Source organism: Erithacus rubecula (assembly GCF_903797595.1).
Source record: "Erithacus rubecula genome assembly, chromosome: 9".
Lineage (NCBI taxonomy): Eukaryota > Metazoa > Chordata > Aves > Passeriformes > Muscicapidae > Erithacus > Erithacus rubecula.
In genome coordinates this window covers 29,994,405-30,015,528 of record NC_136660.1, presented here as the reverse complement: position 1 = coordinate 30,015,528, position 21,124 = coordinate 29,994,405, and the positions used below count along the sequence as shown (strand labels likewise).

At 40.9% G+C, this 21,124-nt stretch overlaps 1 protein-coding gene across 2 annotated transcripts in view; it reads right to left on the bottom strand.

The window, feature by feature from the left end:
• INPP5F (inositol polyphosphate-5-phosphatase F) overlaps positions 1 to 20,492 on the bottom strand; it is a 38,019-nt gene extending 17,527 nt beyond the window's left edge. Inside the window, exons 1-4 of one of the 2 annotated variants that reach the window (XM_079312500.1) lie at positions 20,149 to 20,492; positions 7,608 to 7,688; positions 1,080 to 1,216; positions 260 to 388 (exon numbers count right to left, since the gene is read on the bottom strand). In XM_079312500.1, the coding sequence (XP_079168626.1) occupies positions 260 to 388; positions 1,080 to 1,216; positions 7,608 to 7,688; positions 20,149 to 20,245 (444 nt within the window). In that variant the 5' untranslated portion in view covers positions 20,246 to 20,492. Of the gene's footprint in view, positions 1 to 259; positions 389 to 1,079; positions 1,217 to 7,607; positions 7,689 to 11,996; positions 12,016 to 20,148 lie in introns of those variants that run through there. The other variant, XM_079312501.1, reaches the window with a different exon arrangement.
• Between the last annotated feature and the right edge of the window lie 632 nt (positions 20,493 to 21,124).

Genomic DNA, 21,124 nt, shown 5'->3' with positions numbered 1-21,124 from the left:
CCTAGATCCTGGTTAAAAAACAAACAAACAAACAAATGACTGTATTAGCAATTCTCCAAAATTATGTAATTACAAAATGAAAAAAATCACAGAAGAACCACAGATAAATAATCAAAACAATTAAAACTGGGCATCAAGACAGTTGTTCCACATTCTGCAGTTTTTTAAGGTCTTGGTATTCCATTTGATCATCCATCAAAACCTTTGAATAATATACTCAATATTTTGGAACAAAAAAGGAAGCAGTAGAAAACTTTACCTTCTTTTTATTTGGAGCAGACACATTAGATTTAATTTGAGTAAGAGTCTTCAGCAGGAATTTTGTGTCATCTGGGGACTGTGTTATCTTCTCTGGCTTGTTTATCCCAAAATGGTGCTTTTTACAGAGCTAAAATAATGACATTGAATTAAAGCCAACATTTAAATACCCTTTAAAAAAAAGTTCAAAGAAAATTGGAAGTCTACAAAAGCAAGATTTTAATGTCCACAAACCTAGGGGAGACACTGAAATAGATGGGGGACATGCAAGTTTCTACCTATAGCCTAATTCTCACTCTATGAGAGGCATTTTCTCCTGTGATTTTCAGAATCTCTGCCTCAATTTGACATGACCTGAGCACCTACAACCACCCTAGCCTCCCACCCAAATTAAATTACCACTACTCATTTTTATTTCTGTTCCTTTATCCATTCTCTTTTGGGAAAAAAAAAATTGCAACATTTTAAGTAAGGATTTCCCTTCAAGCCAAGTTATAGAATTAAGATTCCAAAATGGGACGAATGCAAGAGAATCCATTAAAAAATATACTTTCTCCTAATTCAGTAAATCTTATTCTTGTGTGGTATTCCCAGTGATCTTTATGAAATTTAGGTATTATTTTGTTGCAATTTCCCTCCCCAGCAGAATTTGTGATTTCTGTTTAAAAAAAAAAATATACTTTTTATCAAAAAACAATACTCAAAGAAACACAAAATATTCAAACATTTGCTTATACCAGGAAAAAGAGATAAGAGACATTTGACTTTTATTTCACTGAAGCAGGAAGGTGACAGTCACAGTTCCTTGAGGATGGCCATACCTCCAATTCCAGATCCTGAGGTTCTGTCTCAGAAAGTGGAATCACTGCAATCTTTGTTATTTTGCAAACCTCATGATCTCCTGGAAGTTTGCCAATCAATGCTTTCTGACGAATTAAAAGCAGCCACCATGGTAAATCTGTGAAAACAGAGATCAGTAGATGCTTTTATTTATGGGTTTATTCTTGTCAGGAATTTATTTTGATTAGTGAGCCAGAAACCATTTGACTAGAAGAATCCAGTGAATGATGATTTGCTATTGTTGTGTCTTGTTATTGTGCATTGAAATAAAATAAAACTAAGGAAAAAAACTTTAAAGCATTTATTCAGTCTCTGATATAATGAGATTAATTGTTCCACATACTTGCATTAAAATTACCCCTGCTACACCTATAGCAATTAACAACCTCTAGGATGATGCACATAATGGCAGCACAATTTGAGAGCAGCTGGAGCTCAGACAGCAAGTTATGAATTTCCCTTTGTGCCTCCTGTCATGTATCAAACAGCAAACACCTGATTACAAGATTCATGAGTGAAGAAATCTGATGAGCAAACATGGACTGCACCATGAAGCAGTTTAAAGGCTCATGACATCATTCCTGAAGAGCACAAAGTGGTGGAGAGATTTGAGAGATAAAAATTAATGAAGATATTGGTGATATTCCATGCACACATCGAGCCTACAGCACTTGCAGCTAAAGCAGCCACACTTTAATGAGACAAGGAAACAAAGCAAACATTCCCAGTGACTGCTGAAGAGTGCCTGGACATTGCCAGCTTTCAATCCCTTGAGCAGGAGTTGTATGCTGGGCTTTTAGGAGTCAAAAGCAAAATTTCTGTTAAGGGAGATGGAAAAGGCAGAGAAAGTCCTAGAGACAAACATACACACTCACTATTTCTCCCAGCTGAGAAGCAGCCAACTGAGTTCAACTGAAAAGGTGATATAAAGACATAAAAAGCCTGCTGGGATAGACTTAAAAATGCTCCCACACTTGTGATGGCAGGATGTGTCATGTACCATGCCTCTGAATACCACATACAGACTTTGAAAAGTCTATTTAGCAGCTCTACAGCAAATACAAACTCCTTGCTCAGTAAATTCTAAACAGTATTTTATCCTCTGAACGCTTAAGAAAAACACAGAAAACCCCAGCAAGTTTCTTTCATCTAAAGAACAGGAATAGTCATTGCACACAGACAACTGTGTGCTGTGACACTCCACTGCTCCCTTTGATTCTGCATTACTGCCTTTAAAAAAGAGATATGTTTATGCTAGATATTAAAAAGCCTTTAAAAATTTTAGATCCTTATAACTATAAGCTTGCTGTGAGAGCCAGAGGGTGCCTCCCAAAAGGGCAGGAGGGGAAGGGGAATGAAGATTTGCACCACTTCTTTAAAATACATGGTCCAGCAAAGGGATTCTGCTGCTCCTGAGCACTGCAGAATCCTCATCCCTGCAGGAGCAGAGACACCTCAGGGCAGGAGGGATCTCAGGGTGTCACCCTGAGGCTGGAGCAGGTTGCTCCAAGCTGTCACACGAGCACAATCTCCTAAAACTGATCAAGGGGTACCAAATCAGGAGAGGAGAGTGACAGCAAATGCCACTTAGTGACCCTCACTGACCAGCAGGTGCTGGAGCAGCCCCTCTGTGCAGGTGGAGGGCACACACCTGGGAGAACATCTGCCTTGGGGAAAAGGAAGCTGAGGAAAATGACAGATTTTATGCAACAGCAAGAAGACCAATGAACAGGCTAAAAAAAAAAAATCCTTTTGCAATGGAGAAATTGAAATGCTGCCAAACCCACCAGCAGCACATAAAGATGCCTATCAGCTCATCTGAAATGTCTACCCTTCCTTTGCTGATATCTAGAGTGCAAACCCAGCAGTCTCTGAAAAGCAAGGGCAATCCAAGCTTTTACAGCAGGGCATCCAGGCAGATATTCCCATAACCTCAGCTATTCCCACCTGCAGAAGGCTGGCCACACAATTTACTCCTAGGAGATCACCAATGTATGTCAAGAAACAAAACAGACACTCTTCTAAAAAAGGCAACCATCTAGAGCTCCAGTGAAATTATCAGGAGGGTTCTACTGGAGATTAGATTATGGTAAAGGCATTCCTGGGCAGATATGCCATAATAAAAAACTGGAAAAGGAAAAGTCTCTGCCCAGTCTTCCCCCTACCTATATTAAACCCTGGTAGCTGTAAACAAGAACTTAAGAGTTTAATACAGACAAGTGAGTTGAGTATCCTCTTGTCATTTTAAAAATGCACTGAAATGTCATCTTGGTGTACATTGCAAAACTCTTTGTATTATAGCCAGAGCCACAGAACATTGAAAGAAAACAGGAATTTCCCAGCAGATCTAAAGTAAATAGTCAGGAAGTAATTATGCAGATAAAGTATGCCCTGAAGTAAAAGTTTCAACAATAGACATAAAAGCAACATATTATAACAGCCAGCAATATCTAAATAACTGAATCCCTAAACACAGGGAATGTGCTTCTGCAGTCAGAAGGAAAAAAGCAATTCCACTGATTAGTTATTCCTGCTGAATGTGTGAGGCATGGTGTGCACTGCAGAACAGGACAGCTGTGTGCCACTCCAGAAAAGTGCACCTTTTGAGTCATCCCTCAGAATATAATGTTCATTTTTAGTGTTTTATGAACTGTGGCAGAGCAGATGGCAACAACCAGTTTGAAGTATTGCATCCAAAGGAAGCTATTACCTCTCCTTCCTCACTAAAATGGAAATTTACTCCTCTGTTGTTTCAACACTGCCAGCACAACACTGCTGTTTTTCTCTAACACTTCCCCAACAAACTAACATTTACTTTCCCTCAAATGCTTTTGCAGCAACTTTTCATAAACTGTACATGAGTGTATTACAAAATGCTGCTTTCTGCTTTCTTGATTTTAGCCAAGAAATTCTAGGCTACCAATTTCATACTTTTAGTTACTTGAACAATTTAAAAATTGGCTGCATGCAAAAGGAATGCTTTGGGTTGTTGACAGTTATATCTCAATGAAGAATTTCAGATGCTGAACAGCCTGTAGTTTCTATCAAGATTCAGAGGCATGCTAACACAAAAAACTGGGGGTAAGGAAGGAAGAACTCCATTTCCCTCCTGTTTCCAGAGTCTGTGGACTCTTTCCAGCAGCATTTAACCTGGGTCTTAATTACCCAGCACTGGAAGAACACTCCAAATGAATACAAATATAGGGGTGTGCTTTGACCAGGAAACAGAAGCACCTGTGGCAGAAATTATTATGTTAAATGGTAGTTGTTAGAACTGGTTAAGAAATCCAGCTTTGGTTATAGTCAGATTTACTGGACAACAAATTTAAATTCCATAAAGGAAATATTTTATGCAAGAGATGTGTTTGCCTCTATATGGGAAGATTATGCAAAGACAATTTTAATTGTGCATCTTACCAAGAAAATGTGCAATGATCTGTCATAGTAACAACTCCACAATACATCCTTAAACACTTTAACTTTTATTCCCATTGTCACTCTGCATTTTCTTACAAGCTGTTTCAGGATGGGCCAGAAAATGGTGAGCAATTATATTCTTACATTCTGATATCCAAACAATGTTTTATTGTTTGGGTTTGAGTTCCTCACACACAAAAAAATAAAGTGTCTGAATGTTAAAGAAAATTCAGTTTGGGGAAGAACAAAATATTACTTTAAATAGATTTGAATCTCAAATGTGAGTGTATGGTTATGTTCAGAGGTACAATTGACCTACTCATGTCAAAAATTCTTTGAAGAATTAAAAAATAAACCATGCAATATTGGCTGGCTGATTTCCATGAGGTGGCTTCCCTGTCACAGCAGCTTTCCTACAAATTCTCCTGCATGAGGCAAGCAATAAAACCAGCAAGATTAAGAGTAAATTAAAACCCATCCCTAGTTACAGCTCATTGGCTAGGGCATTCCAATGCTAAATTACAGACAGCCCATGACTGATTACAGGAACATTTCAAGGTCATCTTGGACAATTCCAGAATTCTTGCAATATGCAATCTTTCAAGAACATATGAGGATTTCTGTCCAAGTGCATACAGGCTTTGGGACAGCTCTAAAGGACTCTGGTAGGAACCCTAATACTTAGAAAGGTATTTGAAGTTTCCAGCATTTGTGTCTGCCAAGGAGTTTTAAAACCTCATTTCAACAATAGCTGGCAACAAGGCTCCAAGCAGGGCAATCCCAAATTCACCAAATGAGCTTCAAACTAAGTTTTCTGATCCTGATAACCCAGGGGCATGGGAGAAGAAATCAGAGCAGCAATTCCTCCTGTTGCAGGTCAGGCATTGCAGCTCCTGCAGCACAGTTCTCCTGCTGAGCCTGGACAGAAAGGTCCAGCCTTGTTAAATATTTATACAACTTCTGCTGATAAAATTTCCAGGGGACAAAGATTGATACAAGAATCAGTAATGAGGACAGGTTACTGTTACAGACTGCTCGATGATTCAGCCCCAGGATAACATCAAGCTACAATATGATCAAGTAGGAGTTAATTTTAAACAGCAGGTTTGAGGAGACCTATGTGAGACACCTTGGTCAGCCCTCTCCTTGTGACTGAGGGATGACACTCAAATGGCAGCAAATTCAAGCAGTTCTCAAAAGAAAAGCAAGGATAAATAGCTGGAGGATACCTTTCTTCAGACATTTTAACAGTAGAAAGCAAAACACCATTTATAGGACAGTTGTATCACTAAATACCAGAGTACCTACAACAAAAAGAAAGGATGAAGAGTTTGTGATGGTGTCACCTGAACAAGGCAGAGACAAAAGGAAACACTTCCACTGACCTAAGAACAACTGAGTGGAATGCCTGGAAGGGCTTAATGGATTCAGTAGCTCTATAGGACACATGGAAAGAAGAGATATCAGTCTTATTACCTGATAATCTTAATTTACCTGACAACAGCAAGCTGACACCTGCTGAAGTGTCACACTGTGGGGAAAGTTTCAACTCAGATTTCATAAGCAGAGGAAGCAGCTCACAATAAACACACATGCAAAGATCTTCAGTTGCCACAACATACTAAAAAACATTTCAGAGAGCATTTGAAGTCTACCCTTTCAAAGGCTTTTTTTAATAACTAGACTCCCTAGAGAGAAAGGGGGAAGGTTTTTGTGTACCCAAGGGCCTGGTTTTAAAACAAAACACCACACCCCACACAAATACAAAAACATGTGTTAAAACCAATCACTGAGCATTTTCCCACAGCAGAAAAAGGTCATTACTGGAGTTTAGCCATCATTCAGCATGGACAGCATATGCTGACCAGCACAGACAACCTGGATGAAGAGAAGAGAAACTGAGATGGCAAAGTCTGAACCACTTCATATCACCAGACCTGAAAAAGGGTGGCTGAATAAATCTGGAGAATGAGCACAGACAAAAATATCAGGTGAATTCAAAGAAGATGAAGTGAAGGAACTAGAAGGAGGACATGATCATGAACTTGATGGAGAGGTGGGCTCTGAAATATTACACCCAGAAAAGGATCAAGAGTCACAGAACCTATGGAGCCACAATAATTCCTAGGACTTACCTGCCCTACACCTGCCAGGGTGTCCCAGTCCCTGTTCTCCATCCCATTTTTGCCACCCTGAGCAATCTGTTTCTATTCAAGGCACCACAAACATCTGATCCATTTCAGCACTTAATCCATCCTGCCCTCCTGGAACACACTTGAAACTTTACCTGTATTGATCACATTGCCAGGCACTACTTTAAATGCAGGGTGTAGGCACTCACAAAAAGAATGGGACTCAGCAAAGGTTTATGGATACCTTTCCTATCTGCCAGTAAACAGCCAGAGCTGTCTATTGGCAGAGGTGTCCTCCTGGACAAAGCTGGAATATATCAAAATAAATACTTATTATGGCTACAGGAATTTGCAGCTGATAAAGCAAAAGGAGTACTGAGTTTATTTTACAGGAAAACATTACTACTATCAGCTAGAGACAAGCTTATCATTAAAATAACAATGAATTCTACACCTGCTTGAACTTTTTAGCTCTGTCATTTAACTGCAAACAAGTTTAAGTGTTCCTTTTGTTTTCAAACACTCCTCTACCAAGGAAGCAATTATTCTTCAGGTATTCATATTTTAATTGAGAGTTCAGGCCTTATACTTTGATGAAAGCCTCCTTTATTAGTTTTTGCACTGTACCACAGGAGAACATGAATCTCCTTGAAAGGCTTATTCCAAAAGAATTTTATAGATCTCAAATGGAGAGTCAGATAGAACTTTGAATACAAGTTTCTACTATTTGTGAATGCAGTTCTCTATTTTTACAAGACAGTGCCAATCACAAGACATACACTGGAGAGCAGAGTGAATTTGCATGTGCATCTATAATATAATCACCTTGACAGGTCCATTTGGGGAGTTTTCCACAGCAAAGGAGTTGTTCCATTGGAGCTATGCAATATTATTTGTAATACCACAGAACTTCAGCAGGAAACAAATAAAAAACCCATCAGAAGAGAACAAAGCACATACCTGTATGAAGCTGGACTTTACCAATCACTCCCTCTACCAGTCCCAGACAAATGGGATTCCAAGCCAAAAGAAGATCAGTGGCTGCAAAAAAGAACAAAGTTCCTGTTTTTAAACTGTAAAAAACCAAGACAATCAATCCAGTGATAGTCACCCTCCCCACTTTCCCCACCTTAGAGGGTAGAAAATGTACAATGAACACATCCATTTTTGCTTGCTACCAAGTAGCTATGAAAAAATTACTAAGTTTCCAACATAAAGCCCAGATATTTTCCAGATTTTTGAGTGGGGGAAAGTAGCTGTAGGCAGCAGAAATTGAATTTAAGGGAGGCAGGCTTAATTTTTAACAAGCAAAATTTTACATGGCTGTAGTGAAATTGAAAAGAGGTCACTGAGTTAACAACACAGCTTCAAAACCCAGCAGATGTTGACTTTCACTCCCAGCTCCCTCCATTTGTATCCAATTACAATTACTTTCACATCCCCTTTCTATAAACATGCACACACAGACACTTCCTCTTTTGTTAAAACTCTCCACAAGCACATGGAATATCACAGCACACAAGGTTTAGGTTTAGGTTTCTAGTTCTCCTGCTCTTAACAAATTCCAGTGAATCACATAGGAAGTGGAAGAGAAAGCAGGAAGAAAATGAATTTCTGTGGTGCAGTACCTGTTCAAGGATGCGAGAGGGAGGGGGAAAGAATGAAATTCTTAATTCAAATCGTTAAAGTGAAAACAAATATTTAAAAGCAAATATCTGTGTGGGAGAGAAAAAAATCTCAAAGCAGAAGAGGATTTGCTACACCATGAAGGACAAGCTTGTTATTGTTTATTAAAAAACATTTGTTCCAAGGTAAAAGAGTTTCTCCAGTTTTAACATCCAGACAAACTGAACTTTTTCAACAGCTATTGGTGTGAGCAGGTGAACATGTGAAAGAACAAACTCACAAAAGAGTACAAATCTTCTACATAAACACTTTATCTACAATATCTTCATTTCTTCTTATAAATCTGAGATCTGCAGGTGACAACTGATAGCATGACTTTTTTACACACTTGTTTTAAATTGTCCTTGAAACATTTGTAATTGAGGCCTTGATATTCCAAGAACACACATTGTTTTCCCAGCTTCCAGTATAACATTTAACAGTACTAGATTCAGCTAATTTCCTCATTAAATACAAGTATTTCCATGAGCTGCAATAGAAACAGTTGCAATGAGGGTGGATCTAGAATGAACTCATTAAATGGGATGGAACACATGTGCCGGGACACAGACAAGCAGGAACTAAAAGCCCACTGCAGCAGAATTTAAATAATGTTTGCAGCAGCAAGCAGGGCTGTAATATGGCTGTACCAGGGCTGTGTAACCATGCTGGACCAAATTCCTGTTTCTTCCTTCCTCTGGACAGTGACTTGAGCTGCACAGAACTGTGTGTGAACCATGCCAGAAGAAAATGAACTTCTTAATGAGACAAACACAGCTGAGCACCAGTGATGGTGGGTACAACAGACTGAATGGTTTGATGTGCCCTCAGTCCCTGCTGAAGCACCTGAGCACATCTTGTACCCTCCTGACAGATTTCTGCTCACACAAAACAACTTCCAGAGCAGCCTGAGCTCAGTTTCACTCAAATAACACACAGGAGTATTTCTGTGCTGAGTGGGAACTCTGCACTATCAGCAGAGAGGAGTGCAGGCTGCCTTCCTCACTCCCAAACCTTCCACCTTCCTTCCCAGTTCACCCACACAATCCCAGTTTGTCTAAACCCTGGGACTCTTCTAGAGCTGAATTGTCTCACACTCCATCCACTTATTGCTATCTTTGTGATTAGCTTTAAATTCATATTTCCACCACAATAGCTAAAAGCCAGCCAGAGATATCCAGCAGCAAACAAAGCCAGACACAGGAGGAATTTAAAGAACCAAATCATGGTTCTTTATCATCAAAAGTTTACCATGGCTACCATAAACCTACTAGTCTAGAAGACATTCTATGTCTGAAAAACTCTAATTTCATGCTGTGTCAAGGTATAAGCAAGAAAACCTCACTTGCTATCCAGAGTTTGCCTCTAGGAGTTTACAAGAGATTAAAAAGTAAAAAAATTAGATTTTGTTTTAATTAGAGGAATAAGGAAACAACATTTTAGACCTGCCTGTAAAAGGACATAAGAAAACTGGTGTTAGGGACTGCACAGACAACTGGATGTTCTATTACTTTGGTGAATTTCTCTGACAGGCAGCACCAGACAATCCAGGAATTCTTCTCCAATCCAGGAATCTTCTATAGGAATCCTGCTACCCCAGCAGAAGGGACACAATGAGAAATGGCTCTAAACTTTAAGTACAGACAAGCTTTGGAAAACAAGAGAATGTATTTGGAAAGAAATGCATATTCCACTTCCAGAGTTTAAAGGCAGCAAATGTGGATCCACCAGCTGGGCAGCACTGGCTCTTAGATAAGTGTGATTATCAAGCTAGTAATGGTAAAGGCTGACTGCTTGAAGAAAATTTTCCATGGAGAAGGCAGGAATATAGGGGAAAAAAAAAAAAAAAAAAAAAAAAAAAAACATATTTAGCAATATATAAGGAATTACCATGCTTTTTTCAGTGACCAAGAAAACCTCAGTGCAAAGAAATCTTACAGGAGAAATGCTTGTAGGCTGTGAAAAAACACCAACTGTGGAATGACACTGACTTCCTTTTGGTGACAGCATTACAAAATTGAATTTTCTTACACTATTTCTAGAGAACTTTCTATAGGAAAGTATGTGTGACAGCACAGAAGCAAGACAGTTTTTTTAACTAAATAAAACATCTGGTTCCAACCTGATTAGAACTTAGTTATTGGTTAGAATTCGGTTTCCTGTGTGACAACCATATCTCAGCTCAGAGTCAACACTCAATCATGCTAAACATCACTACAGTAAATACCAATATGAACCTCTTGCTCCTGATGAGTGCACTCTGGAAATAAGAGGTGGATGAAACAAACAAAATAAAGGTTTAAATATAATTTTCCCCACCTATCTCCAAAGATGGGCTTTCATGCTGAGTGCACTCTTGTTTACTCTGTATAGGAAGAGGGGGTCTCCAATTTTTGTCTAACAGTAAAATTGATCAAGAGTGTTCTCTTGTAGCCATTTGGTAAAACTGGCAGCAGCAATCTCCAGTCACTGTCTTGTATCTCTGAAAATTATAACCAGTCTATATTTAAAATCCTTACATAAGCAAAGATTCAGAGATCCAGGAATGTTAACTGCAGGCCTGCAGGAGATAAGTATTTAACTGAAATTTATTTTACAGAATTTAAGAGGCATCCTTTTAAAGTCATAAAAAGAAAATAATCCTACAAAACAAAACTGAAAATCCTCAGTTAAAAGTTTTCAGATAGCACTCATGAGACCTGGCCACATTTCTGACTGCTGAATGCTGAAAGAACTCCTGACAAGCTTGATTCTTTTCTTCTTTTTTAAAGAAATGCCTATCAGTAAGAATTTACCACCACAAGGCTCCATCAAAGGAAACACTGAACTTTCCTTACACACAAAACAGACAATGTCTTGAGGTATAATGTAAAATACAATTTATCAGTAGTTACTTTTGTTTCCCCACACAAATTTATCTTCCCATAAATGTCATACTAGTCCTCTTCTGAACCTCACAGAGCCAGGAATAAAGACTTGTCAACTTTCAAGTGCAACACAGTGATGTTGAAACAGACTTCTTAGAGTGTGGTGTTGATGATAAAAGAGCAGTGTCAGAACAGCCACTGCAGAAAGTCAGAAGCTGTGTCCAGAAAGAATCAGTGTGAGCAGTGAGATGAGTCCCATGGAAGATCATCCCTGACTTGAGCTATTCTCTGCTGTCCTCAATGTGTTTAAATTTGAGAGAACTGTCAGTGTTTGACAGGCCTTAGCACTCTGATGAATACACTTGCTCACCAAGTTTCCATCCTGAAGTACAAAATCACTCATTCCTTCCCTTATCCTCCTGAATAATTTCACACCACTGGAACAAACTTGGGGGTTTCTTGCTGATTCCTGTCAGGGATTAATGACCACTGCAATGCATTTACCATTCACAGTGATTGTATCAGCATTCAGCTGCAGCACAACAGAACTTCTGTCATAAATTCAGAACAAAAGCAGCTTTGATGTGATTGACTTCCACCACCACCCCCAGAGCTCAGGGCATCGAGGCAGAGCTGTGCAACACCAGATAAAGTCTCTCTAATTCTTTGTGTTTACACAAAAACAACCCTGATAAAGGTGATACAAAAGAAACTTGGAAGAGCATCAAAACCCAAAACTGCTTTCTGGCTCTTTCTGCAGTCTACCACCAGCTGAGTTGATCCAAGGTCAGGCACAAACTCTGATAAGAAAACAAACCTCTGCTTTGGGATAAACCACTTGCTCAACACGGAATGGCTGCAGGCAAGTCTGGAGAGCCTGGGGAGGCAGGCTGGCAGCTTCCTCTGGAGAAGGCAAGAAGGAAAAAAAACTCACTTTTTATCATTTGAATCCAGCTCATACTACTGCCTGGTTCAATCCATTGAGCAGCTGTAATTATTCCTCTTCCAATCTTGCTGTGGTTCAGAGGGCACACACACACACACCTCTTATCTCCCTCATTGCTGGATTTGGGAATGAACCTCAGCTAGAGAGTGTTTCCTGCCAGTGTACTCAGTATAAAACATGCACATCATCACTCAATTTCCTTCAGGTTATACCTAAGTGTGTAAGCATGGACATTAATGTGCCAATTCTCAAAAAGTCTTCCTGGAGTCTGACAGAGCAGTAACTCCATCATTTTCATCATTCAACACAAGCCATAGATAGTTATATAGAAAAAAAATGTAAGCAGAATGACTCACTATGCTTAACCAAAATAAATCATGAAGCTCTGCTAATGTAAATTTTAACACCAGGAATGTTAATTTTCAGGAAGTAGCTTCAATACCATTTTAAAATAGACTTCAGGGAGGGTTTTTTCTTTAAATTGTGCCTGCTTTAGATCAAAAACAACTGCAAGACTTTATTATTAGCATTATTTGACCTTTATGACCTCCTGTGACTTTTCAAAAGAAAGTCTGCTCCCAATTCCAGTTCATCCTTGAACAGTGTTCTGGAATTTTTGCCAGGATCAAGAGATTACAAATTAACTGGGAAGACTTAGGAATATAAAATGGAACTTCTTTCTCTTGGAGAACATAAAGTACTACTTATGCAAATAAAACTTAGGCTTATTGAGTTTTCCTTTCAACACAGATTTCTAAAACTGCATTTAAGCTATTTGCAGAAAGATGGAGCATTAAGACATTCAGTATTACAAGCCCTTAATTGTTGTGAAGTGTAACTTTTATTTCCTTGCATGTCCTCCAAACTTTAAACAAGTTATCCCTTCAGCTAATCACCTGCTTTATTGGGACAGTTCCCTCCAAAATCTCAGCACTAAAAGAGATGAACACAAACAGCTCAAGTACAATTTAGTGACAGATTTAAAGCAGTGGGGATGGGAGCAATCCAATAATAGACATTTGTACTGCTGCTGCCAAAGCAGGATGCAAGTGCCAGAGAAAGCATCTAACAAAAATGAATCCCTACTACTTATCTTGATAAAGAAATACTTCTTTGTATTCTGGTGCAGTCAGAAAACCCCTTGAGTCACCAGGCATTGCTTGGGAAACTGGAAAACATACGGAAAATGTTCAGTTGTCTGGAGAGTGTCCAATGTTACATGGAACTGCACAAGGAATCCCTGTGCTGGAAGTGGAAACAAACTGCTGCTACCAGTGTTTGCTGCAAACAGAGTCTGACCCTGTGCATCAGCAGCCTCCAAACTTTTTTATCAAGTGCCACACCAAGAAAAACAAAATTAGCACATGTGTATCTTATTAGTCCAGCAGAATGTGTGAATAATTTATATTGTATGTATTATAAAACATACAAAAGATAAGAGGTTTTTAATGGGTGAAATAAACATCATTTATTTTTATTAATGGTGCAAAATATTTTCTTCCCACAACCCCAGTGAACTGCCTTGAACACCAACAAGGTGTGTGCATCTCACTTTAGAGATGAGGTGGCTAAATATATGCAACAACCTATTCTGAGCATCTCAGCCCTTTGAAACAAGAATCAACTCCTCACATCCCTTCCACAAACCCTAAATACCATTCAGAAAACCACCCAGCAGGGTCTCTTAAAATGCAAATAAGTGCCAAACCACTGGAGCCGAGGGTGTTGGTTTTTTGCTTGGCTGGTTTGGCTTTTCTATTTTAACCTTAGAGCTTCTACTGATTCTTCACGTTGCTGAAATCTGTTAGCAAATATATTTTCTCCGAAGTAAAACAGAAAAGGAAAAAAATACATTTTATCCTTCCAAAAGCAATAACTTTGCACTAATTAATGCTATTCCACACCAACACACATTCATTCCCATTTTTAGCTGGCATTTCAACAAAGCCCAAATTGTTTGAGGATATACCCTTAAAGCTAAAAAAGCAGTAGATTGTCTGCATTTTCTCAAATCCTATTTACTATGCAAGAAGGAAACTATCAATCAGGCAGGAGAAAGATTTTATTCAAACCTACTTACAAAACTGACAGCTTAAACACTATGTTCACTCATTCTGAAGATTGTCTATTAAAAGTTTGCTCAGCTACAGCTACATTGAAAGAAGAACACAAGAAAGCAATTCTACGCTCAAACATTTAAAATATAAACATTTCCTGAGCAGTAGGACTCCACAATTATGGAAATTAGTTTGTTTTACTAATCAGTGAGCTGACTTATGCTAATGCTTCTTAAGAGCCATGAGAGAATTAACAGTGTGAGCCAAGTCTAAGCAAGGTAAAGTTTTCCCTCACTGTCACCTGTTCTTCTGCTGCCATAATTAACTTTCCTCTCTGATTGTCCAATTAATCAGTCTCAAAGCACAAGAAGGCTTATGGATTGGAAACTACCATCTCTAACACTAAATAAGAGAGTTATACTCAAAAATTTGGCAAGTGTTTCAGGAACAGACAGGATTTCAAGCCACTCCTCCCTCAATATTCCTCCCTTTATTTTTTTTCTTTTAATTTATTTAACTGTTGGGGATAATTTGACTACTCAGATAACAAGCAGCAACATATGCTAATGGAAGGCATGCAAATATAGGGGAAAACTTAACCATCACCCATATGTGCAAAAGTTGCTGTTTTTCCTTAACTGAGAAACAGACATAGAAAAAAACTGAAATATATTAATGACAGACCAGCATATTTGCCATTTACATCTTGCAACTACCTCTTGGGCAAGGTGATTTAAATTTAGCTTTTTTTCTGTTCAAAGCATGTCCAAGGGCCTTGTTTTCAGTTTTTCAGAGACTCAGCAAACACTGCTCCAGGGCTCTATTCAAATAAGATTTATGCCTTAAAAGGAGAACCTCAGTGTTCAAGTGCTATTCCGTTCATTTGGGTTCAGGTTTTCAGGAAAAAAGTCCTCTCCCAGTTTTAACTGGGGAAGATATTTGGAAGTAAGAAAATGCAACTGATGGTTAGGTAGTAATATTCCTGTTTATCAAAGTCAAGCTTTAATAAAAAACAGTTTCTGCACTATTTCCAAATTAGTCCTCTAGATAAACAACCAATATTTGCTCCTCAATACTCCACTCTCATTACTTTATTTTCCATCCCATCCCAATCTACAACAGCTGTTTTGAAAGAACACAAAGAGTGTATCAAACAAGTAGCTACCTTGTCCTGCAGTTCAGAGTTTAAAACTTACAATCACAAAAGTTTTAATGTTTCCTTACACATACAGCTGAAATATCACCCACACCATTAAACTGTGAAACAAGCTAACAAGAACAACAGTGTTCTCAGATGAAAAAAACCACAAGCCCTTGGTACAGATGCAGACCTTTCTTTATTGAAATCAGTGTCCATAAATATTTTAGCTGCAGTTAGTCTGCAATTTCCTATTCAATATTTAGTTAATTCTAACTCATGAGATCAAAGATGAGTCAACTCTGCCAGCAAAATACAAGCCACAGAAATCCACTTGAATTAGATTCATTTTAATTCCTGGGGAAGGCAAAACAAAACAAAACAAAACAAAAAAAAAAATTAAAAAAAAAAAAAAGGAAAACCACGAACCAGCAACACCAGAATATCAAGATATGAAGCATTAGGAATTTATCATGTATTTAAAACCTCAGGTCATTTCAGCATGGGCTGAATGAATTCCAAGACATCGACATCTGAGATGGGACAAGTTGACAGGTTGGACATTTTCAGAACTCTTCACAGAAGGAAAAGGAGAAAAAAAAAAAAAAAAAGAGGAACACCCTTATCATATTCAATTCATCACCTGCTAAGACTCAACAGGAAAGTAAGGAAACACCTCACCTCAAGGTTTATTTAGTTCTTACCAGGCTAAGCTTTAACACACTATCAACCCACTTAAGTCTCAGCTGTAGGTTTACTACGCTCTATAAAAAGAACCATGGTTGGAATTACAAAGTAGATCTTACTTATAAAAAGTAGAAGATAATTTCTCTCTGATAAATATATAGGAAGATCTTGTCTCAGAGTCAGAAGCTCCAACAGTGACTAATGCATGCAATATTTAATCTGAGGCAGGATATAGAGCAGCCCAGCCCACTCCCCTGGTCCCCTCTGTTCTCTTTCACAAGAAGGAAAAGGCAGCAGCAGGGACCCAAGTGCTGAAGATTTTTCCAGCCTACATTCTCCCTGGGCTGCAGCTCAGGCAGATCAGCTGTGACATCTGGTTTGTCACATACGCCACAAGTACGTGGTGCTGACAACCAAGGAAGGGCAGGGAAAAGAGGGAACAGAATGAGCAAGCAAGGGTGAGAAAGAGTGTGATACCCACTGCAGCTAAAAAGGTGTCAAAAAAACAGCTTGAGGTTCCTCATGAAGTAACTTGAAATACAGAGGCAATTCTTCTAAAGCTCCAGCCTCCTGAGGAACTCATTTCCCAGAATAGACAGGCAGTTTCCAAGACATACTACTGAAATGCAGGAAGGCAATTCTGTATGAAATTCACAGTCAGGCTGTCACCCTCAGAGCCACGTCTAGGACTGCTCTGTAGACTTAGACATGTTTTGGGAGCAGTGGCATCACTGCTTACATCATTCATTAGCTCAAGGTCTTCACCTGAGCACTTCCTGACCTCCCACAAAACACCTGCTCTTCCTCCTGCAGCCTACAGCCAGGAAGAACAGCTCAGGAATTTGGACAAGTCATTTCTGCATGACTCCTGCAATGCCTTGGAGGAGTTAGGCAAACACACAGCTGGAATATTAGATGGCCTTAAGATTTGTGATTCAGAAATTATTTCACACGATCACACTAAGACACCTAACCTGAAATGTGTCCCCTGCCACTCTGAAAATACTGTTTGGTAACACATCCCTCACTAGAACTATTTAAAGTTCTTTGCTTCAGTTGCTGACTCACAACCATTCTCAACAGATGAAAATGAATATTGAAACAATAAATTCCTAAAGCAACAAACAAACAAATGCTCATCTGCCTCTAGTTTACAGTTCCAGAGGTAAAGCACAGTAAACAATTTTACTGTTTCAGGCTGACCCAATGGAGTCTTTGAGCATGACCTCCCCAAAAGCTGTGTTAGACTAATTCCAATCTGTGTATCCCTCAAAATATTTGTAGGCTTCTTTCTTCAGAGCAGTGGGAGTCAGCATAATTACAAGAAACAGTTCTAGTTGCAACTGTTCCCAATCTTATTTGACATTACTGCCTGGAGTATTATCAAGGCCAGCACAATGATAATAGAAGCTTTCACACCATAACAGCCTCATTGCTTCTTCCACTGCTAAAAAATGGTGAAAAGAATTCAGTGTCAACACTTTTTATCCTTTAAACACACATACATATATATGCAAATATAAACACATAATTTATACAAACATCATCAACAAAAAGGTATTTGTAATCTGTGTAGAATACAGTCAGGAGCAGCCACACAGAATATAAACAGAGTAATCCAAGATTGAAATCCTGACCAAGACCTGATGTAAGGCATTTAAGGCATGGTTGAACAGTACATGTTTTTTTCACTACACTGAAAAAAAGACACTCTCATCAGCCAAATTCTTTAAAAAAAATTAAAAATCTATGATGCCAAAGTGATTCATTAATTTCCTGCAGGTGACTCATTAGTGCTTTCACTTTAGAGAATAAAAAAAAAAAAAAACAGAAACATCTTGTAAACACAGGCTGACATCCTTCAAACGAGGGCCAACCTCAGACTTTGCTTATGGCAAATATTTACCAAGACTATTTGCCTTTTTTTTAAATTCAAGCTGTTATCTCCATGATTCAAAGAGGTCAGAAATACAGCTCTCAACATTAGCAAATTTCTGAACATGGCTTCATAGTTGAGGAAGGAGAGTACTTTTAATTACTTTAAAGCCTAGCATCAGTTCTTCAGATTCAGACCTACACCCTCAAGTAATGATTTGCAAGGTTTACCAGAATTATCTACTTCAACCCATGAATGTGCAAAGATTAATTCAGAGCAGCCTGTGTGAGACAGAACTTTTAAGACCAAGGCCTCCAAAACCAAGCAGAGACACACAGCTAGATCACAGCCTTTTGACAGATTATTAAACATGTCAATGAGCACAAGTTATGACTTTGTTGTTTTTTTTTTTAACACGGCAGTGACTCATCACACAGAAATTCATTTACTCATTTCCAGGCAGTGGCCTCAGTAATAAATGGGCAAATGTAATAAAATTGCAAACTTGAGGATATGCAGTTTTGTCTTAATACAAGAAAGATCTATTGATCCAAGAAACATTTCCTGTGAGAGAACTGTTTATTTCTTGGGCTCACTTTCAACCTGCTAAGGTATTTCATTTCACAGACCTGGAGTCCACTGTCAAGATGATCCACAGACAGGGCTGGAAAAACAAAGCTGCAAACACACAGAAATGGGAAAGCATTGCAAACAATTGAGAGTTTCAAGCTGGCCAGGGGACTTCAATATCACATTACCTTTCGTTAATCTGCAGGTCACACACAATAGGGATCACATGGAAACTGCCTGAAAATGCAGAGGCAGGCAAAGGACAAAATGCTGCTGGAACAGCAGGCAGACAAACTGCTGGGCACTGAAGCCTCCAGCAGGTTAAGGGACACCAAGAAAAAATAAAACACAGGCCGAATGAAAGCAAGGCATTAATGATTTTAAAAGTTAAGGTTACCAACACCAACAGATCACTAGTTGGAGTTTTAATTGCTGTGGGTCAAGGAAGAGCTTTTAGCCCATGCAGATGGCTGTAACCATCACAAACCTAAACCTGAGAGGTTTCCCCACTGTGAGAACACACATTTCACTGACCAGCAGCACTGTCTCCCAGCTTAACACCAATTATTTTCTAAGACCACTTGCAAATCAAAGTATTGCTGAATTAGTGAAGCTAATGGACAGGAATTAGTCATGCTAACTTGACGCAGACTGCAAATTTATCTAAGAGACACAAACAAATTGCACTGAGAAGACACAGCTCATGGATGAAAACATAACACAAGAAAGTGCAGTATGAAAAACAGTTCTTTGGAAAAACACAGATAACAACGGTATTTGATGTTTTTGTTTAAAGTTTGTCCAGCCTTTCACAGAAGCTCATAAACTCAGATAGCCAGCCTGGTCAGATACATGTTTATCCACCTTTTTTGGCATAACACAGATCCCAGGTTTTGGTGAAACAGCTGTTTAGAGTTTCTTTCTCATACAAGCAGGGTCAGCATGGTCCTTTACATCAAAGCTACGTATTAGAATCACAGAAAGTGACAAAAACTCATAGAATGATTTGGCTTAGAAGGGACCTTAAAGAACCTCTCGTTCCACCCTCCTGCCATGGGCAGAGAGCACACATTATGCAAAGCAAGATGATTCCCAGGGGTGGCATTTTATTTTATAGGCACCTTTACTGAGTAACCTCCTAAGTAGGACCGGATAATTATCATTGTTTCAAAATTCCCTTTTACACAACCCCAGCTCAATTTTTGTTCGCGCTGCCTTCCCTTCAGTCTTATATTAACTCACAGTGGAGCTCTGTGTAATTGTCACTTACACAGCCTGTAATCACTGAAAAATTCAGCAGCACTTGGGAAGCCACAGAATGTCAAAGGGCTGGAATGGACACTAAGGATCCCCCAGTCCCTACCCAGCGAAGACACCTGTTCAATTTCTCCTGGAAGAGGCGACCGGGGGACACACCAGCCCGAAGACGCAATGCCCGTGCATGGGGAGCATCCCTTATGTAAGGCTGACACCAACCCAGCGATGCTCCCGGGGATGGCCCTGGGACACCGGGCATGGCACCGACCCCGGGCGCGGGGAACAGCCGCACGGAGCGGCAGCGCACCGGGACACCGGGACCGGCGGCGGCCCGGGAGAGCCGGGGCTGCTCCCGGCAGCGGCACCGAACCGAACCCCGCGCCGCCCCCCGCCCGGGTGCCAGCCCGCCCTTCCCCGGGCGCGGCCGCGGGGTCTCACCGGCTCGCAGCTGCAGGCTGCCGTCCCTCCGGCTGCACCACAGCGCCCGCTCCCCGCTCTGCAGGATGTAGTGGTCCTTGGCTTGGAACAGCTCCATGCTCGCACGCCGGGAGAGGCACGGAGGGAGGGAGGCGGGCAGGGGAAGGGGAGGAAGGGGCGCTCCCGGCGCTCCCGCCGCCGCGCGCGGCCCCGGGGCGGAAGGAGGAATGGCCGGCACGGCGGGAGGGGGGGGGGGGGGGGGGAGGCGCGCTCCCGAGCAGCCGCGCGCGGGGGCGCGCACGCGGGCGCTGCCCCGGAGCCGGAGCGCGAGCGCGCGGAGCGGGCGCGAGCTCGGGTTCCGCTCCCGCCGCGCACGTGACAGCGCCCGGCCCCGCCCCGCCCGCGCTTAAAGGGGCAGCGCGAAGAGGCGGGGCCGGGGGCGGGGCCTATGGGGAGGCGGGGCCTGCGGGGGCGGGGCTGCGTTCCCGACCCTGCCCGAGTGACCCTGGAGGTCATTCAGCTCCTTCCCCTCTGCCCGGCTCCCCTGAGATCAGCTCCCCTCAGCCCGGCTCCCCTCAGCTCCTTCCCCTCTGCCCGGCTCCCCGGAGATCAGCTCCCCTCAGCCCGGCTCCCCTCAGCTCCTTCCCCTCTGCTCGGCTCCCCTTAGCCCGGCTCCCCTCAGCCCCTTCCCTTCAGCCCGGCTCCCCTCAGATCGGTTCCCCTCAGCCCCTTTCCCTTCATTCCCTAATCTCCGCTCTCCTCAGAAAGGATTTTCTCATCTCCTCTCCCTTCATCTCCTCTCCCCTCAGCCACCTTCCCGCATCTCCGCTCCCCTCAGTCCGAATCTTCTCCCCTCTCCCCTCAATTCCACTCCCCTCAGCCCTCAGAAGGTGATACACGGTATAACTCGTGGTGAAAGGAAATCTCAGGACCACAACACAGGGCTCATCGTTATTTTAAGTATTTGTCCAGAAGGCGGCACCTCCTGATGAAAGGG